Source organism: Ranitomeya variabilis, chromosome 4 (genome assembly GCF_051348905.1).
Source record: "Ranitomeya variabilis isolate aRanVar5 chromosome 4, aRanVar5.hap1, whole genome shotgun sequence".
NCBI classification, from domain to species: Eukaryota; Metazoa; Chordata; class Amphibia; order Anura; family Dendrobatidae; genus Ranitomeya; species Ranitomeya variabilis.
In genome coordinates, this window is record NC_135235.1 from 752,403,540 (window position 1) to 752,419,930 (window position 16,391).

General features: G+C 46.8%; 1 protein-coding gene across 1 annotated transcript; it reads left to right on the top strand.

Annotated features, from left to right (window-relative positions):
* Window positions 1-12,479: 12,479 nt before the first annotated feature.
* On the top strand, window positions 12,480-14,204 carry CRTAP (cartilage associated protein). The gene has a single exon (XM_077254745.1). It carries the CDS (start codon window positions 12,829-12,831, stop codon window positions 14,050-14,052), a length of 1,224 nt encoding a protein of 407 aa, XP_077110860.1. The 5' UTR covers window positions 12,480-12,828; the 3' UTR covers window positions 14,053-14,204.
* Window positions 14,205-16,391: the final 2,187 nt, after the last annotated feature.

Sequence of the window (16,391 nt, forward strand, 5' to 3'; positions counted from 1 at the left end):
GGATCCTGACAGAGGCTTGGCAACTTGAACGAACGTAACGGGACCGTGCCTGCTCCGGGTAGCGGCGGTACCCAAGGAAGGATTAGAAGAGAGATAGATTGTGCTGAGTGAGAAACGAGATCACGCAAAAGGAGAAATACCAGTAGGAGTCGTGCTGTAAGACCGAAGCAACACCCTGCTGAGGCGCACTACCGGTGGCCGGAACGCCGAGGGAGTATAATAACATTCTGCTTCAAGCAATACTCCAAACAGCGGCAGGACAGTCAGTTTAAGGCGGGCTGTCTAACCTAAATCACCTATGCAGTCTTGGGGGGCAACTTGTGGAGAGGGGCGACTCTAGGGTCCCGGAAGAGCTCCGAGCCTACCCGTCAAACGGGTGCTGTCCCAACCAGAACATCAGGGAGGGACGGAGGATTAGCAGAACATCATCTAATCGAGTTGTGAGGGAACTTAAGAAACAGACACAACAGTTGTGGGGGACTTTCCGTAAGCACAGCAGGGAAGGACCACAACACATAGCGCTAGTAGGAAGGCACCGATTTCCACCTGTGAAGGGAACTCTGGAGGTGCCATTGGACCGGCCGGACTTGCGCAGCCTGGTGAACCGTGTTCCGGACTGAGGACTCAGAGATCTTCAGTAAAGAGGTAAAGAGACTGCAACCTGGTGTCCTCGTTATTTACTGCACTGCACCACCACAGCGCCACCACCATCATTCATATCGACATCCGTTTATTGTACACTGAGCGCCCCACGGCAGGGTCACGGACCGGGGCCTAGCCCCCGTGACAACCCCAGAGCAGAGACTCAGAGGCCCGGTACCGGGTACCCCTCGGCCCTGCGGCAGTGGGGGCGCTACAACTTGGCGTCACGAACAGGATCTACTTAAGCCTGAAGAATCAGGTCATGTGTGCCTTGGAACTGTGATTTGTTGTGCTTGGACTGTACTTTATTACAAAGACTGTGGATTGTCACTTGCCGCCAAAAGTTCGCGCCAAAACCGCCGCCATTGCGGCGTCACAGGGAGCGCAGAGGAAGAAGAAGGGCGTGTCATGGGAGGAGACTACCAAAGTGGCGCCAGAAGTAGCGATCGCCCCCTCGAACTCCTGCTGCGAGAGGACGACCTACCCAGCAACAGAGGAGAACCGCCCCCTGACTTGCAACGGCGGGAACGAGGTGAAGGAGGAACTCGACCTCGGAGAAATGGCGGAGCCAGGTGCATGCATTGCCGCCGAATGCCAGACAGCGGCGATGAGCAGTAAGTGCCCGAGCGGCGGCGAGGTGATCCCGGCTTGCCCTCACCCATCAGAAGCGGACTCGCGTCCACCGCCGGTGAGGGATCCGAACTCCTTGGAGCCGCCAATGGAGGAGCCGAGTCAACCTATCCCAGCTATGGAACCAGGGAGGGCGGAGTTACATCAAGAGGTGACTCCGGAGGAGCCGCGGTCCGGGCTGCAGCCGATTCCAGTGTCCTCGTCAACGGACCGGAGCGACATCGGTGGAATCACATCAGGCGCAGGTATGGACGGCATCCCTACTCCCCTGGCCGATTCTGCTTCCCCGACCAATCCGGTTCCCCTGAGCGATCCCGCTCCTGTGACCGCTCCTCACCCCAGCAATGATCGTTCTTTCTTGGTGGAGCGGGTCATCCTTACCTCTAACGCGATGGGGAAGCTAGTGCCTCTGCTACCAACCAAGATGGGAGAACCCCTAGACGTGGGCTTAGATGGGGTGATCCTCCGGTGGGATACCCCCTGGACCGGGCCGGATGGGACCCGGGAGGATGGCCTCACCCTTGCGGTACTTACCTGGGAACAGTATAAGCAATGCCTAATACAACACTGGAAAGATCGAGACGAGACCGAACAATCTGACACACAACGTAAGAAGTCTGCTCCCGGTAGGAAAGACGTGGTAAAGCGGGGAACTGTGCTGGCCTACCACCCGAAGAGGGGATGGGGCTCCATACAGGAACCGGGGCTACCAACGGATGTCTTTGTTACTAGCTATAACGTGAAGACCCCCTGCTGCAGTCGAAATGGTGATCCGTTGCAGAGAGGGGATCAGGTGACCTACACCCGCCATCGGAGTGCACAAGGATGGTGTGCCCGGAACGTTCGACGGTGTGAGCCTGAGAGAGCGCCCCCTGTTGCCCCAATCATGACTGATCCCGATTTGCCAGACCTTGTTCCCATCACCACGGTACGTCTTGTAGCGGCTACCGAACTCGCAAGCAGGATTAGCCTTCAAATCCAGGCACCGGCTGATCTGATGGCATCTGAGAGACCAACTACCAGTATGGGTGCCGGGGGACAAAGATCACCCCCAGACTTGGAAGGATAAACCTCGATACCATGAATATGTAAATAGTTCTTAACTGTTTGTTTCCTGATTTTTTGCTGCTGAACCCGTCCAGGGTTAACTCTTAAGGGGATCCTTCTGTTGACCCGGGATCCCTATGGTTTTGCTTTTGTTTGATTTTTCCAAGTTTTTGCACAAAGTTTCCAGAACTGCTGAAATCATGAACAGTGCATGATCCGAACTTCTTGTATATAGTTTGCACCTTATTAAAGGTGCTCCCTACTGGTTTTACTTAAAGAAGGACTCTTTGTGAAGATACCACACTGGAACCTTTGTTGAGTACGGACTGGTAGCCTGAGAAGGCGTGCTACCTCATAGAGACTTAGTCCCCTCTTAAAGGGGATGTTCACCTGTCGCACTTAAACGATGATATTGCTTTAAGATAAGTAGCAATGATGTTTGACGAAAGAAAATGATGATAATGTTTACATGAGAAAGTTATATGTATTTAACTAGTTAATTGTGAAGAAATGCTGATGATGTTCCGGAAAGGAAGTGAAAGCGAGAAGAAGGATGCAGTGGGCCCGTAGGGGTAGACGTGGTGTCCAGCATGCATATTAGTGAGAAAAATAATGAGAAGGTTTGATGTTGTGTAAAGAAAATGGTTAACTACGTTGATAGATGATAGATAATTAGGATAGAAGGTAAACCCTGAGTCCTCATAAGAGCCATACAGAGATGGCTCAGTGCTCTTAAACTGAAAGTGTGTTATGTTCTATACCAGTGATGGCGAACCTATGACACGCGTGTCAGTGCTGACACGCGTAGTCATTTTCAGTGACACGCCGGCCGTCGGCCGCGGCCCCATAGAAATTGCTTCTTTCCCAGGGTCTGAAGGAGAGGAAACTCTCCTTCAGGCCCTGGGAACCATATTAATATGTAAAATAAAGAATTAAAATAAAAAATATTGCTATACTCACCTGTCCGACGCAGCCTGGACGTCCGCGAGGGAACTGGCAGCGTTGTTTGCTTAAAAATCGCGGTTTTCCTTCCTTACTTGAAGTCCCGGCTTGTGATTGGTTGCGTGCCGCCCATGTGACCGAGACGCGACCAATCACAGCAAGCCGTGACGTAATTTTAGGTCCTTCAGGATTTTAAAATTACGTTCCGGCGTTGTGATTGGTTGCGTCGCCCATGTGACCGCATGCAACCAATCACAACGCCGGAACGTAATTTTAAAATCCTGAAGGACCTAAAATTACGTCACGGCTTGCTGTGATTGGTCGCGTCTCGGTCACATGGGCGGCACGCAACCAATCACAAGCCGGGACTTCAAGTAAGGAAGGAAAACCGCGATTTTTAAGCAAACAACGCTGCCGGTTCCCTCGCGGACGTCCAGGCTGCGTCGGAGAGGTGAGTATAGCAATATTTTTTATTTTAATTCTTTATTTTACACACATTAATGTTGTTTCGATACCGATACCCGATACCACAAAAGTATCGGATCTCGGTATCGGAATTCCGATACAGCAAATATCGGCCGATACCCGATACTTGCGGTATCGGAATGCTAAACAATGGCATCCGATCCGATTTTTTATCGGATCGGATGCCATGCAGGAGGTCTGTGGGTCCAAACAACAGAGCTCCGGTGCAGAGCGTCTAGGCCTGGGACTTCCGGTAGGCCAGGCGCAGCTCCCGGAAGTCACAGGCCTCTGCGTCGGATCTGTGTTGTTTGGGCGACATTGCGCTGCTCCCTGCTGCGCCGACCAGAAGACCCTTCTGAGACTTCTGAGGCCTGAGGAGATAGCTGTCCGGAGGCCCTGTGAGTGCTGTCTGCAGGCAGCAACCATCATCTAGTCATCTAGTGAACTGTGGGGTGTCATTGGCCATTACTGAGATAAGTGAGGGGGAGGCTGGAAGAGGCCTGTGCTATGGGTGCCGTTTCCCGCCATTAGGAACGCCATCTTGCAGTACAGACTCCATTTCACCACCATTACTGTTTGTGGTGCATCCTTATTAACCCCTATTTCTGCTAATTGCCTGCAGGGCTAACTATAAATATTCTCTCATGGAGAAGCCACAAAATAAGAAACAAAAGTTGAGTAAAGGGAGTGGTAGTAGTAGCAGTAGCCGACCCTTTCAAGAGTCATGGACTGAGATGTATGGCATTATAGAAAAAAATGGCAGATCATTTTGCGTTCTATGTAGTGAAACGGTAGTAAGCAGAACGTGGAATGTAAATAGACATTTTGAAACTAATCATTCCCAGCTCTTGAAAAAAAGTGAGGATGAAAGGAAGGAATACATTTCCAGGCAGCTACACCTTCATAAGAGCCAATCTAATTCCATCCTTAAATTTGTAAAAAGCTCTACAAATTTAACATCTGCAAGTCTGAGCATTGCTCACTCCATAGCTCAGCATGGAAAAGCACTCAGTGAGGGAGAATTTATTAAAGATACTCTCTTAAGATGTGCACCAGTTCTGTTTCATGATATGCAGAATAAAGATGCAATTATTAAGAGAATATCTGAGTTACCACTGAGTAGAAATATCATAAAAGACCGAATAATGAGACTGAACGCAAACGTACAACATCAATTAAAGAGAGACATAAGTAATTGTACATATTTTTCGATCTCTCTTGATGAAACTACTGATGTCACATCACATGCTCAGTTGGCCATTATTGGTCGATATTCTGATGGTCTCACAATGAGAGAAGAGTTGATACAGTTAGTATCAGTGCCAACAAGTACATCAGGAAGTGAAATATGTAAGGTTGTTATGCAAACATTCTGTGACCTAAGCATTGATATCTCTAAAGTTGTGTCAGTGACGACAGATGGGGCACCAAACATGGTGGGGAAAAAAGTCGGATTTGTTAAATTGTTTATGGAAGGTATTGGACATCCGATTGTGCCTTTTAATTGCATTATCCGTCAGGAGGCTTTATGTGCCAAAGCAGGATTCACTGACTTAAACGACTTAATGTCAGTTGTTACAAAAATCGTTAATTTAATAGCTGCTCGCCCCCTTCGCAAGCGAGAATTTTCTGCACTTTTACTGGAGGTTGATTCCACCTACAGTGGACTGCTGATGTGACTTGTAGGATCGCTACTTCCAATAGGTGGCGCTATAGAGTAAAGTCCTCTTTTTCTCAGAAGAGGCAATTTGCAGATGTACAATAATGTAAGATGGCTGAGCCGAGGCAAAGTTCTTGAGCGCTTTGTGGAGTGCTTTGAAGAAATTAAGCTATTTCTTGAGGATAAGGATCTGGGAAACTTTCCTCAGCTCTATGATTCTACGTGGGTCAACAACCTGATGTTTTTTACAGATCTCTCTGTTCATATTAATGAACTGAACTTAAAGCTACAAGGTTTTGGCAAAAGTATTGACGTTATGTTTGGATACATAAAAGCTTTTGAAAGTAAACTTAAAATTTTCAAGCGAGATGTAGAAACTAAAACTTATAAGTATTTTCCTCGAGTAACAAAGTATTTTGAGAAGGCCAGTGCAGCTGTACAAAATGAAATGGAACCCTTGCATATACAGTACCAGCATGTTTTAGACTCGTTACTTGACCAGTTCAGTGATAGATTTCATCAATTTAGAAGCCTAGAACAGACCATGAAAATAATTAAGTATCCTGATGTAGTAGTCTACAGTAGTTTGGAATTAAATGGTTTCCAGTGGATACAAATTGATGATTTGGAGATGCAACTTGCAGAATTTCAGGACAGCATCTGGGCTCAGGTGTTTGTTGACTTGAGGTCAAAGCTTGAGAATCTAGAAAGGTGCCGCTTGGAGAATCAAGAGGAGTGCCACTATGAACAGGAAATTTGGAGTGCCTGGAATAGGTTACCAGACACTTTTAGCACCCTGAAAAATATAGCAATGGCTTTACTCACTATTTTTCCCTCTACCTACTTTTGTGAGACCTTATTCTCAGCATTAAATAATATCAAAACCAACAAAAGAAACAGATTGACAGATGAACTTAGTAGCGCTTGCTTGGGCTTGAAGTGTACAAAATACCAACCTTCAATTGAACATTTAGCAAGTGAAATTCAGCAACAAAAAAGTCACTAAATTTAGTGATGGCGAACCTGTGGCATTCCAGCTGTTGCAAAACTACAATTCCCATCATGCCTGGCCATTCCAAGCAAAAGCTTTGGCTGTGAAGACATGATGGGAATTGTAGTTTTGCAACAGCTGGAATGCCACAGGTTCGCCATCGCAAGAATTCCCCCTCCCCCTCACTTATCTTAGTTCACGGCACCCCACACAAGTTAAATAATAGCAAGAACAAGACCAACAAAAGAAAACAACTGACAGATGAACAAAGAAGTCACTAAGCAGGTAAGTTAAATAATTATAATTATACAGATTTGTTATTTAAACTATACATGTCGCAAAATTATGGTTTTTTATCAAGGTGACACACCACCCAAGTTATGCTCGGTTTTTTGGCGAATTTTGACACACCAAGCTCAAAAGGTTGCCCATCACTGTTCTATACTGTGTATAGTAGTTGAAAAGACAGAAGGCTCGGGCTGAAAGGAGCGGTCCTGTAAGAAAGGAGAGGCAGTAGGTCTGGCGCCGATAGGACAGGCGGTCCTGCAGATTTAAAGAAGGAGAATGAAAAAGTTAAATTACCTTATAATGTGATTATAAGAAGGTCTTTAGTGGATTTAGAGTGTACGTCCTTAAAGGCGATGTTAAATTATTGTTCCACAATGTTGCACTAAGTAGAATACCCGGTTGGGTAAGAAAAGTTATTTGTAGCATGTTGCTATGATATTTAACCACGTTTGTAACGTTCAAGTGTCCTCACCTCCCATAAAGGGAAGCCTGTTTAAATATGCTTATAGTTATTACACTCAACAAAATTGTATGTCTTTTTGCTGACTTGTATTGTTGTTTTCTTCCCAGTCCCGGAGTACTGTGTTTAACCAGGGGGGAGTGCAGCGCCCCAGAGTCCTGGTCGTTGCAGTGCTGTGGCTCCGCCACTAAGGGGAGCTATGGTGCGTCTGATGGCACTGAAGGAGTTCATCTGATCAGGTATCACAGACACCAATACATTTCACAGTCGGGCCTCCGGGGGGAGCTAAGGGTGCTATTCATTAGGCCACTCCCCACCATAGTGGGTAAACTGGGGGTCAGGCAGGAAGTTAGATCAGAAAGCTGACTGGGTTGGAACCAGGCAACACCTTGTGGCAGAGGGTGTTGTGGGGGAAGATACAGTAGGGTCTCTGTCAGGGGTGGGATCCTGACAGAGGCTTGGCAACTTGAACGAATGTAACGGGACCGTGCCTGCTCCGGGTAGCGGCGGTGCCCAAGGAAGGACTAGAAGAGAGATAGATTGTGCTGAGTGAGAAACGAGATCACGCAAAAGGAGAAATACCAGTAGGAGTCGTGCTGTAAGACCGAAGCAACACCCTACTGAGGCGCACTACCGGTGGCCGGAACGCCGAGGGAGTATCATAACATTCAGCTTCAAGCAATACTCCAAACAGCGGCAGGACAGTCAGTTTAAGGCGGGCTGTCTAACCTAAATCACCTATGCAGTCTTGGGGGGCAACTTGTGGAAAGGGGCGACTCTAGGGTCCCGGAAGAGCTCCGAGCCTACCCGTCAAACGGGTGCTGTCCCAACCAGAACATCAGGGAGGGACGGAGGATTAGCAGAACATCATCTAATCGAGTTGTGAGGGAACTTAAGAAACAGACAACAGTTGTGGGGGACTTTCCGTAAGCACAGCAGGGATGGACCACAACACATAGCGCTAGTAGGAAGGCACCGATTTCCACCTGTGAAGGGAACTCTGGAGGTGCCATTGGACCGGCCGGACTTGCGCAGCCTGGTGAACCGTGTTCCGGACTGAGGACTCAGAGATCTTCAGTAAAGAGGTAAAGAGACTGCAACCTGGTGTCCTCGTTATTTACTGCACTGCACCACCACAGCGCCACCACCATCATTCATATCGACATCCGTTTATTGTACACTGAGCGCCCCACGGCAGGGTCACGGACCGGGGCCTAGCCGCCGTGACAACCCCAGAGCAGAGACTCAGAGGCCCGGTACCGGGTACCCCTCGGCCCTGCGGCAGTGGGGGCGCTACATACACGTAGTGGTAAAAGCGTTCTGTATGGTACCGTGGTTATGGCCTAAGGTACCACCATCTCACACCAGCCATCATAGCTCCTCAGATGTAGAGGGAGTGGCAAAAGTGTCCAGTACCACGGCAATGGCCTAGAGTACCACCATCCCACACGAGCCATCATAGCTCCTCAAAGGTAGTGGTAAAATCCTTCTGTCCGGTACCACAGGTATGGTCTGGGGTACCACCATCCCACACACGAGCCATCATAGCTCCTCAGATCTAGAGGTAGTGGTTAAGGCCTTCTGTCCGGTACCATGGCTATGGTCTATGGTACCACCATCGCACACCAGCCATCATGGCTCCTCAGATGTAAAGAGACTGGTAAAAGTGTCTGTCCGGTACCACGGCTATGGCCTAGAGTACCATCATCATACACATGAGCCATCATAGCTCCTCAGATGTAGAAGGAGTGGTAAAAGTGTCTGGTACCACGGCTATGGCCTAGAGTACCACCATCCCACACATTAGTCATCATAGCTCCTCAAAGGTAGTGGTAAAAGCCTTCTGTCCAGTACCACTGCTATGGTCTGGGGTACCACCATCCCACAAACAAGCCATCATGGCTCCTCAGATCTAGAGGTAGTGGTAAAAGTGTTCTGTCCGGTACCACAGCTATGGCCTAAGGTACCACCATCCCACACCAGCCATCATAGCTCCTCAGATCTAGAGGGAGTGGTAAAAGAGTCCGGTGCCACGGATATGGCCTAGTGTACCACCATCCCACACATGAGTCATCATAGCTCCTCAGAGGTAGTGGTAAAAGCCTTCTGTCCGGTACCACAGCTATGGCCTGGGGTACCACCATCCCACACATGAGCCATCATAGCTCCGCAGATCTAGAGGTAGTGGTAAAAGCCTTCTCTCCAGTACCACGACTATGGCCTAAGGTACCACCATCCCACACCAGCCATCATAGCCCCTCAGATGTAGAGGGAGTGGTAAAAGTGTCCGGTGCCACGGCTATGTCATAGAATACCACCATCCCACACATGAGTCATCATAGCTCCTCAGAGGTAGTGGTAAAAGCCTTCTGTCCGGTACCACAGCTATGGTCTGGGGTACCAACATCCCACACACGAGCCATCATAGCTCCGCAGATCTCGAGATAGTGGTAAAAGCTTTCTGTCGGGTACCATGGCTCTGGTCTAGGGCACCACCATCCCACAAAACCATCATGGCTCCTCAGATCTAGAAGTAGCATTTTGTCCGGTATCACGGCTATGGTCTAAAATGCCACCATCCCACCCAGGCTATCATAGTTCCTCACTTGTAGAAGTAGTGGTCAAAGTGTTCCATCCCATCCCTACAGTAGCTTTTTTATAGTATTGAACTTGGGTCTTGTTATGTAGGTACTCAGGGCTGTAGACCTCGTTGTATTACTTCAAAGCAGAACTATTCTGTTGGTTTGATGGATTTCCATTCATGAGACCAGATGAACCTTGCGGGTGGGTAATGCATCAACTGGTTTTAGCATAGTGATCGATGGATTGATCTTCATCCAGAACCAACTTCTTCTGTACCGATCAGACTCAAAGGTTCTCTTATGATGTTCTTCAAAGAAAGGAGTAGTTGTCAAGAGGAATGGAAATGTGAGAGATGAGGAGCCTTGTAAGTCCAGAGTAGAAGGATCCATTAAAGGTCCAGGATGTTTCTCCTTGGGCAGAACTGATGTCCTCTGGGACCCTAGTAAAGTTTCTACCCCTGAACATGTATGTGCCTCCACCAGACATTAGGTTCAGTTATCACAATCATGGTTCATGCTTACTAATGATCAGCCTTGGGACAGCAAAAACCCTATCCCCAGACAGCCAAGGAAGACTTAAAACGCCCACTTTGGGACATACCATAAGCCCCACCCCTCTTATTGTGAGGACTGCCCCTTTAAGGATGGAACTAAACTGAAATTAAAGTAACTTATCCATCATAAAACAGGGATACAATCTACAGTATAACACTGGAAGAATTAGATACACAGCTCAGCAGTCAGTATCACACAGGAGAGGATTAGATACACGGCTCAGCAGTCAGTATCACACAGGGGAGGATTAGATACAGAGCTCAGCAGACGGTATCACACAGGATAGGATTAGATACACGGCTCAGCAGACAGTATCACACAGGATAGGATTAGATACACGGCTCTGCAGTCAGTATCACACAGGAGAGGATTAGATACACAGCTCAGCAGTCAGTATCACACAGGAGAGGATTAGATACACAGCTCAGCAGTCAGTATCACACAGGATAGGATTAGATACACGGCTCAGCAGTCAGTATCACACAGGATAGGATTAGATACACAGCTCAGCAGTCAGTATCACACAGGAGAGGATTAGATACACGGCTCAGCAGTCAGTATCACACAGGAGAGGATTAGATACACAGCTCAGCAGTCAGTATCACACAGGAGAGGATTAGATACACGGCTCAGCAGTCAGTATCACACATGATAGGATTAGATACACGGCTCAGCAGTCAGTATCACACAGGAGAGGATTAGATACACGGCTCAGCAGTCAGTATCACACAGGATAGGATTAGATACACGGCTCAGCAGTCAGTATCACACAGGAGAGGATTAGATACACGGCTCAGCAGTCAGTATCACACAGGAGAGGATTAGATACACGGCTCAGCAGTCAGTATCACACAGGATAGGATTAGATACACAGCTCAGCAGTCAGTATCACACAGGAGAGGATTAGATACACGGCTCAGCAGTCAGTATCACACAGGAGAGGATTAGATACACAGGTCAGCAGTCAGTATCACACAGGATAGGATTAGATACACGGCTCAGCAGACAGTATCACACAGGATAGGATTAGATACACGGCTCAGCAGACAGTATCACACAGGATAGGATTAGATACACGGCTCAGCAGACAGTATCACACAGGAGAGGATTAGATACATGGCTCAGCAGTCAGTATCACACAGGATAGGATTAGATACACGGCTCAGCAGTCAGTATCACACAGGAGAGGATTAGATACACGGCTCAGCAGTCAGTATCACACAGGATAGGATTAGATGCACGGCTCAGCAGTCAGTATCACACAGGAGAGGATTAGATACACGGCTCAGCAGTCAGTATCACACAGGAGAGGATTAGATACACGGCTTAGCAGACAGTATCACACAGGATAGGATTAGATACACGGCTCAGCAGTCAGTATCACACAGGAGAGGATTAGATACACGGCTCAGCAGTCAGTATCACACAGGAGAGGATTAGATACACGGCTCAGCAGTCAGTATCACACAGGATAGGATTAGATGCACGGCTCAGCAGTCAGTATCACACAGGAGAGGATTAGATACACGGCTCAGCAGTCAGTATCACACAGGAGAGGATTAGATACACGGCTTAGCAGACAGTATCACACAGGATAGGATTAGATACACGGCTCAGCAGTCAGTATCACACAGGAGAGGATTAGATACACGGCTCAGCAGACAGTATCACACAGCATAGGATTAGATACACGGCTCAGCAGTCAGTATCACACAGGATAGGATTAGATACATGGCTCAGCAGTCAGTATCACACAGGATAGGATTAGATACACGGCTCAGGAGAGGATTAGATACACGGCTCAGGAGAGGATTAGATACACGGCTCAGCAGTCAATATCACACAGGTTAGGATTAGATACACAGCTCAGCAGTCAGTATCACATTCACACAGGAGAGGATTAGATACACCCTTCATCTGGAATATCAGCCTCAGTCTATGTGGCAGCTGAGCACTGACTACATCTCCCAGCATGCACAGGGGCCACTTTAGGATTCACTGAGTACGGGGTTTCCAGCCTGACAGCGGGGGTGGGGTGGTCACAGACCCCATGTCACAGACCCCTGCCCCATCCACATGTAAAATCAGTTCTCTCTGCAAGTAGCAAAAGAGCTAAATAAAGTTTGTTTAAAAAAAAAATAAAGAGGGGGCTTTTATTTTCCTGCCAATGGCTGAGAGACTTTGTGATGCTTCACATTCCTTCCCCAAGATCTCCGCCTGCTGCAACAGGAGAAACTTTGCGAAGTTCCTCCATTCCCTCCTCCTCCTCCCTGTGCTACGTGGTGCTGTGCTCAGAGGAAGCCCTGTCACAGGGGGATCAGCTCCGGTTAGGAGACCATCTGCTAAGTCCTCGAGAAGACCCCATGCATCCGAGTGTCGAGGATTTCTGGAGGACCAGGAATGACTTAAGAACCTTGTGGGAGCGACTGGACCCTCGGGATCGATTGTGAGTTCCTTATCGTTATGATTGAGGAATCTTGAAGAACCTAGAACATTTCTCCCCTCTGGGCAGCCAAAAAGTTGACCCGTGATTTTCTCCACTTTTGAGGTTTGACTTGGCTTCATCATGATGGATGGGCGTTTTGGTTTCACCATGTTCCTTGTCTTTGTGGTTTCGGTAAATGCTCAATATGAGCGTTACAGCTTCAGGAGTTACCCCCGGGACGAGCTGATGCCCTTAGAAAGTGCCTACAAGTATGGACTAGACCAGTACAGCAACGAGAACTGGTCCGAAACGGTCAACTACCTGGAGATAAGTCTCAGACTGTTCAGACTTTTGAGGGACAGCGAGGCTTTCTGTAACCTCAACTGCAGCACGGCTCAAATAGATGACGGTCCACCGGCAAAAAGTGAGATCGCCATGAAAGAGGCGAGACACCTGGGTCGTTTCAATGGCTTCCCTGAATTGAAGGTGTTTGGGGACGTTCTCATGAGGGCCCAATGCCTCAAACGATGTAAGCAAGGTCTCCCGGCGTTTCGACAGTCGCAGCCTAGCCGGGAGACCATGGAAGAGTTCAGCACTCGGGAACCCTATAAGTTTTTACAGTACGCCTACTTCAAGACCAACAACTTGCCCAAAGCCATCGCAGCTGCCCACACCTTTCTCCTAGTGCACCCCGATGACGAGATGATGAAGAGGAATATGGCGTACTACAAGAGTATGCCTGAGTCAGATGTCCATATCCAAGACCTGGAAACCAAGACCTATGAGACATTGTTTATTAGAGCCGTGAGGGCCTACAACGGAGAAAACTGGAGGACCTCCATCTCCGATATGGAAATGGCCCTACCGGACTTCTTCAAGACGTACCAAGAATGTATCGCAGCCTGCGAAGGCTCCAGAGAGATCAAGGAATTCAAAGACTTCTATCAGTCGGTGGCTGACCACTACATCGAGGTCCTCAAATGCAAGATCAGCTGTGAAAGCAAACTTACCCCAGTCATCGGGGGCTACGTGGTGGACAAGTTTGTGGCCACCATGTACCACTACTTGCAATTTGCTTACTACAAGCTCAATGACGTTCGGAACGCAGCTCCTTGCGTGGCCAGCTACCTCCTCTTTGACCCCGATGACCAAGTGATGAAGCAAAACTTGGTCTACTACCAATACCACATGGAGAAGTGGGAACTTTCGGAAAATAACTTTAAACCAAGGCCGGAGGCCTCGCTCTACTACAACATCACGACCAAGCAGAAGGAGCTGTACGAGTTCGCCCTGCAGAACATCTTAGACGATGACGAGGGCGACGTGGTGGAGTATCTGGATGAACTTTTGGAGGGACATTTTTGAGGACAATTTTGTTTGTTTTTTTGTTTTTATTCAGATGTTTTAGAATGTTTGGACAGTTTTTGGGACATTTTATATAACATCCTACAGGTCTGAAAGGTTTCATGTGGTGCTTTCATGATGTAATTTGGGAATAAAATTCCATAAAATCGTAAGTCCAGACAACATTTGATTGTCCATGAGATGATCTAGCGAGCAGGATTTGTCATGGGCCAAAAACCACTGCAGATAGTCACGCCACCCTGTACTGATAATCAGGCCCTTAATAATCTGCCATAAATACCTGATCAATGCAGGGCCCACCTTTAGGACCCACTCCTAACTTGTGAATGAGGATCCCCTGGCCCACGTGTCACAGTAGTTGTGATTGGAGAGATGGACGCGCATGCGGGTGCATGGAGAGAACTGCACATGTGAGGCCACCTCTACATTCATAGCAATCGCTTGATGGGGTCCTGTCCTTGAGATCGATGTTGGTCCTAAAGGTGGGGCATTTATATCATGTCCTATCAACTGGACATTTCTTTGACCTACTTGCAAGCAATTCTGTCAGAAACCCAGGTGTCAATCATCTATCCAGTCATTCTCTTGTATTTATAGTCTTATGATAAGATATTGGTCTGTGTATTAGCTGTAGATACAAAACAGGAGAAGACTCTTACTTTCTCTTGTTTTGTGTCTACAGCTCCTATGCAGACCAATATGAATCCAAGATATAAAAAAAAAGTCTGATACTCTGTTCATTAATATATTTCCTAAAATATTCAAATTGGTAAATTGCTATTCAGGGACCAGGGAAAGCTGGGTGACAACCATTATGTCTGCTATTACTGCCGTTTTCCCAGACTCTTGAAATATACAAACCTGACCTGCATGTGACAGCAGCGATCAGAGCTACCTCCGATCACTGCTGTTTAATCATTCAGATTCTGCTGTCAATCACTGATACTGGTATATGGGGTGCCGATAGGTGAGCCTGCCGATGGTGCCCATGGCGGTCCTCCGGCTGAGCTGCTTCAGAACATCAGTTACACAATAAATTGCAGGTTCAAGTCCAGTTGGTGGAGGGAAAAATAAAGTAAAAGTTGAAAAAAATAATAAAAATTACAAAATGTAAAAAATAAACATCCGTAAAAGTCTAATGTATCAGAATCTACGGTTATTTGATGCTTATGTTAAATGCAGGAAAAAAAAAAGAAGAAAAATGCCTGAAATCCCTTTCACCGCATTCCCCTTTAAAATATGCAATAAAAAAAGATGGAAATGTGATATGTAATTTCTGTTATCCGGTATTAAAACCACTGTTTCACTGCAGCTCTTTATAACATATCAGTTCTGGATTTTCTTTCTAAAGCTGTGACTGCCCTCTTGTGGCCAACATCTGTACTGCTATCCTACTTTTCCTTTTCTTCCTCCTATCCCTTTTGCTAGAGCCATAATCTTCTTTTTATAATTTAGGAGTACAATCAATGGTTTGGTGATATACGTATAACATTAAATTATGATATATATATATATATATATATATATATATATATATATATATATATATATATATTATTTACGGTATATTTATTTTATTTTTTTTACTGTAAAATTATTTTGGGCGCTCATGTATGTGCCGATACCAAATGTTATTTTATTCTATTTTTTTCACATTTTGCTAGTTATATTTTGAGAGAGGAAGGGATATAAAGTTTTATATTTGGGGGGCTTTTTGTTAATATATTTTTTCTTTATTTTTTTTTCATTTTTTGTCAGCCCCCCTCTTGAGCCTGCGGCATACAGTATTGCAGTATAATATATAATTTCTGGTCTTTTATGAAGCACAGACGCAGAGGCAGTCAGTAGGACCCTCGAATATCGCGGACCCCTATCTTCACACCCCGATAAGACCCCACTGATTGTTAAAACAAAATTCGAGTCTCTCCTCCAAGTATTAGGAAGTCTAGGAGCCCAGCGTTAAATTGTGTTCTGTCCCTTTAATTGCATGCTATACTCTGCTGTACCCTATAGGATTATGGGTAATATACCGCTAGCTTTGATATAAAGCCACCATGTAGCGCCAGGATAATAGAATAACCACTCCATCCCGATGTTTGGATAGCTTTTAATTCTTCTGCTGTACAGTGCACTGCCTCCCTGCACGACACAGACTTGTTTTAGCTCAGGAGAAGACATTTTGATGGGGTGAGGCTTGGAGGAACATGGGGTCAGGATTGCAATCACTTACAAGTCATCTATACTATCGAGGTACCGCACTGCCCCCCTGCTTATACATTTAAAGGTACACTAACTTCCAACAACTACCATTCTTAAAGGGAAGGTTTATCCCCTACTAC

What these genes read in the sequence shown, in the direction of transcription:
- CRTAP (XM_077254745.1), top strand. Translation starts at nt 12,829, where the DNA reads ATGATGGATGGGCGTTTTGGTTTCACCATGTTCCTTGTCTTTGTGGTT.